This window comes from Symphalangus syndactylus, chromosome 1, assembly GCF_028878055.3.
Source record: "Symphalangus syndactylus isolate Jambi chromosome 1, NHGRI_mSymSyn1-v2.1_pri, whole genome shotgun sequence".
NCBI lineage: Eukaryota > Metazoa > Chordata > Mammalia > Primates > Hylobatidae > Symphalangus > Symphalangus syndactylus.
The window spans coordinates 80,202,810-80,207,298 of NC_072423.2; the positions used below are offsets into that span (position 1 = coordinate 80,202,810).

At 48.1% G+C, this 4,489-nt stretch overlaps 1 protein-coding gene across 1 annotated transcript; it reads right to left on the reverse strand.

The window, feature by feature from the left end:
- Window positions 1-1,366: 1,366 nt before the first annotated feature.
- On the reverse strand, window positions 1,367-1,745 carry LOC129460988 (large ribosomal subunit protein eL42-like). Its single transcript, XM_055239718.2, has one exon. It carries the CDS (start codon window positions 1,692-1,694, stop codon window positions 1,374-1,376), a length of 321 nt encoding a protein of 106 aa, XP_055095693.1. The 5' UTR covers window positions 1,695-1,745; the 3' UTR covers window positions 1,367-1,373.
- Window positions 1,746-4,489: the final 2,744 nt, after the last annotated feature.

Consider the following 4,489-nt stretch of genomic DNA (forward strand, 5'->3'; position numbering starts at 1 on the left):
GTGTGTATACTTACAGTGGACTGCTGACTGCAGCCAATCTACTGAACATACCCATCCACCTGCACTTGCCTTTCTGTGAGTGTGGTGAGAACGCTTCAGATCTGCTCTCTTTGCACATTTCCATTTTTTTCTTTTTCTTTTTTTTTTTTTTTTGTTTTTTTTGTTTTTGAGATGGACTCTTCCTCTGTTGTCCAGGCTGGAGTGCAGTGGCGCCATCTCGGCTCACTGCAACCTCTGCCTCCCAGGTACAAGCAATTCTTCTGCCTCAGCCTCTCAAGTAGCTGTGACTACAGGTGCATGCCGCCATGCCCGTTTTTATGTTTTAGTAGAGATGGGGTTTCACCGTGTTGCCCAGGCTGATCTCAAACTCCTGAGCTTAGGCAATCCACCCGCCTCGGCCTCCCAAAGTGCTAGGATTACAGGCGTGAACCACTGTCCCCTGCCCTTCTCTTTGCACATTTCAAGCATACAACACATGATTAGCTACAGTCACCATGCTGTACCTCAGGCCTGCAGAACTTACTCTTCCTGTACCCCTGAAACTTCATGGCCTTTGACCAGCATTGCCCCAGGACCCCACCCCAGGCCCTGGCAGCCACCCTTCTCCTCTCTTCCTAAGGATTCGACTTTTTAATTATTGTACATAGAAGTGAGATCAAGACATGGTGAGGGCTTTCAGAAGTTTTGACGTGAGAAGGTATGGAGGGGGAGTGGATAGGGAGTGAGTGGGGCCTGCCTTTTTGGAAAAGACCTCGTGGGTAGGTAACTTGTTTGTGGATGAGAGTATCCAGCAGAAAGCATGGGCTCGGTCAGCAGGTCACAGTGCAGTGGAGATGGACACACATTCCTGAGCAGGCAGGGGGTAGATCCTGAGCACTAGAGGAGAGGGTGACCTTGGCCAGAATGGCGAGACAGCAGGCACAGCTGTAGGGAGGCCATAGCCTGGTGGAGGGGAGATGAGGGCCTGCCTCTTGATTGCATATTTTCTCATGGAAGTACGAGGCAATCTTATTTTAGTCTGATATATAAACAACTGTGTAACTGCTCCAATATCTGAGCTACCCCAGTGAATTAGGAGAGTGTATTTGACATATGAGCATGACTGACAGGGCTCACTAAAGCCGTGCCACCCAGCCTAAAGAGGACCAGCCAAGGACTCAAATGTAGCTCCTACCCATAAAGCCAAAGGAAGCACATTTCCAGTCTACATTTCCCATTTGGGCCCACTTTTCACTCTTCAAGGAAATATTTTGAAATCCATTTGTAGAACACCTCCACTTGCACAAAAAGCCCCACAGTAATGATTGGCACAGAGCTGGTTCTCAGTAAGACTCTCCTTGAGATTTTATTGTCTTCATAATAAAAGATGACACTTAGAATGGGATCACTTGGCCCTTTCTCTTCTTATCTCCTCCCAGTTCAAAATGCTTGCATCTTTTAATAGCCAGCATTCTCTTGGATCTGCAGCTGGGCTCAACACACTCAAGGCTTAGCACAATCTTCTTTGTAGTTTTAGCCTGTTTCTGGAAAATCGGCTTAGTCTGCCCACCATAGCCACTCTGCTTCCTGTCATAACGCCGCTTTCCCTGGGCATGCAGAGAATCCTTGCCCTTCTTGTACTGTGTCACTTTGTGGGGTTGGTGCTTGCCACACTTCTTACAGAAAGTCCGGTGGATTTTAGGGACGTTAACCATGCTTGCGTGAGTGCTATCGGCATGGAAAGAAAGAAGCGGTGCCAGAAACGGAAGTATCTTCTTTTGCTTTTTGAGACACAGTCTCACTGTGTCACCCAGGCTGGAATGCAGCAGTGCAAACTTGGCTCACTACAGCGTCGACCTCTCAGGCTCCAGCAATCCTCCTGCCTCAGCCTCCCGAGTAGCTGGGACTACAGGCACCCGCCACCACACCCGGCTAATTTTTTATATTTTTAGTAGAGGTGGGGTTTCACTATGTTAGGCAGGATGGTCTCGATCTCCTGACCTCGTGATCCGCCCTCCTTGGCCTCCCAAAGTGCTGGGATTACAGGCGTGAGCCACTGCGCCTGGCCCACATTTCTCAGTTTTTCTTATAGTTGGGTTACGAATGATCATGTGACTAGTTCTGGCCTTAATGGACTGTGTGTGGAGTGTCAACTCCAAGCTGAGCTGGTGAAGTGCCTGTGTGACTCGCCTGTCACTTTTGTTTTTCCTTGTGTGGGTGCCTTGGAGGCCATGTGTTTCATGTGATAAAACTACGGGGGCTTCTCTCAGGCTGGGTCCCTGAGTGACAATGTGGAGCAGAGCCCTCTTGGATCCACATTGCACACATCACGAAAAATAAACCTTTGTGTGGTAAGCTATTGATATTTTAGGATCAGTTTGTTACTGCAACTTAGTTTGCTCTATCCTAACCCGTACATTACTAGTTAGTGCTGTTTAAATGAGTTAACTTGTAAAGCATTTAGAAAAACACCTGGCATATAGTGAGGGCTACACAGGAGATTGTTAAACTAAATACAAGGATAGACAGTGGGGAGTGCTGAGGACATGGCAGGAGTTAAGCCAGCACAATCTGGATCATAAAAAAATCTTGTATACCATGTAAAGGAACTTAATTTTTAACTAGAGGAGTATATTAAAAGTAGGTAAGTGCTTTGTCAATGTGGACAGAGAGAGTAAAGGCAGTGCCTAGCACATATAAATGCTTGGTGATGACTGCTTTGGTTGTTTCATTGGTGTCTTGTAATCGCAGGAGTTCCCTGACTGCTGGGTAGGGGCAGAGCGGGGGGCGACTTTGAGAGTGCAAGTTACTCATCAAAGGAGAGGTGGGGACACCAGCCACAACCTAAACCTGAAGGCTGTTATAAGAATTGTGTTTATTAGTTTATTAATTTAGGGAGGTGGGTGGTGGCTATTTATGAAATAGGGTTTGTGCCTTAGCCCCACTGTGTGCAGATCACCACCACTGGGGCTAGAGAAGCTATAAAACAAAGAATGGGTGAGACCAGGTCACAGAATCAATGTCAGAGCCTGGGGAGAGCTGAAAGCTACACCGGAAATCTTCTATCTCTGTATAGCCCTCCTTGCCTCACCAATAAAGAAACTGTCCCCAGAAAGGCTGACTTGCCTTCCTGCCTACCAGCTGCTCTGAGGGGATGAAAAGCTGAGGATGCCTCTCCTTGCCTGTGCCTGCTGTCTGTACAACAGCAAGCACTTTCTCTCTGCCTTCTCTGCTTCAAGTAAGCCTTAGTTCTTCTGACTTCTATATTTTCATCCCAATAGTCACTTATTGTTTTCTCTTCCTGAACTTTTCTAGTATTCCCACATCCCTCGCAGATGGGAGCTTTGGTTAGACACAGAGACAGTCAATGTCCTGCAATGGATGGTTCACTCAGACTGGATTATTTGAGACAAGTTTAATAAAAGGGTCATTTACAAAGATGTAAGCAGAGTAGAGCAAGCCATACCGCAGAGCACAGAATGTGGGCACAGCCATGCCTCTCAGCCGCCCTGGGTCTGAGGCATGTATCCAGCCTGTGGTGACCTGCAGGGGAGAGCTGGGAGAATACCCTGTCTCCCCTCTCTCCTGTTTGACTCTTGGGTTGAATCCAACCAGAAGTCAGGGCAAGGAAGTTACTGATGTATCCCTTGTGCTCAGCCTCCTGGGCCACAGAGCTGGAGGGAGAGGCTGGACAGGGGATCTGGAGAGGCAAATGGTAGATTTCTGCACTATTAAATACAATGTGTGGAGGCCATTGTTTGGACTGAGCTTGTGCACCTGGCCACAACAGATCAGACGAAACCAGAATGGAGTCACTTGTGCCAGGTGCCATATAACCAAACTGAGCCTAGAAATGGGCCTGTTTCCCAAAAAAAAAACTGGGAGATTCAGAGCAACCAGTCCTAAGGGGCCCAGTCAACCTAAGTCAGTGACTCTATAACGAAAATAACTCTGAAACAACCCATCTGCTTTTTGTCTCCTCTTTCTGCTTCTTCAGCCTCTTCTGCCTATAAACCTACCTCCTCTGCCCGGCTATCAATGCCCCTTTCATAGATGGGGTGCCACCCAACTCATGAATCATTAACAAAAGCCAATTAGGTCTTTAAACACAATTTGTTGAAATGTTTTCTTTGACGGCACAGATGAACACAGTCCATAAAAGCTGGCTCAGAGAGCAGTTTGCAGAGATGGCAGTGTGTTTGCTACCTGGCAGGTGCCATCAGCCTGGGCCCCCCAGCACTGTGTTTGGGGTGTCAGCTGTGGTCCCAGGCTCCAATTAGTGCCTACACAGGGCCCAGGTTTCCCAGGGACTGGGCCCCTGTGTCACTGAGCAGTGGCTCTGGTTACACAGGAACAGAACGGCTCTGCGACAGGAATGCCCATGCAATCCACCAGGCTTAACCTATGGCAGCGCTGCGGTGGTTTATAGCTGGGGAGAGGGTGCTTTGTCCTCTTGGAAGATATGTGTAGAGTAGGGTTTTCAAACTTCAACAGCACAGAACTCCAGAAT

Coding starts and splice junctions, on each gene's coding strand:
- LOC129460988 (XM_055239718.2), bottom strand. CDS start 1,694: ATGGTTAACGTCCCTAAAATCCACCGGACTTTCTGTAAGAAGTGTGGC.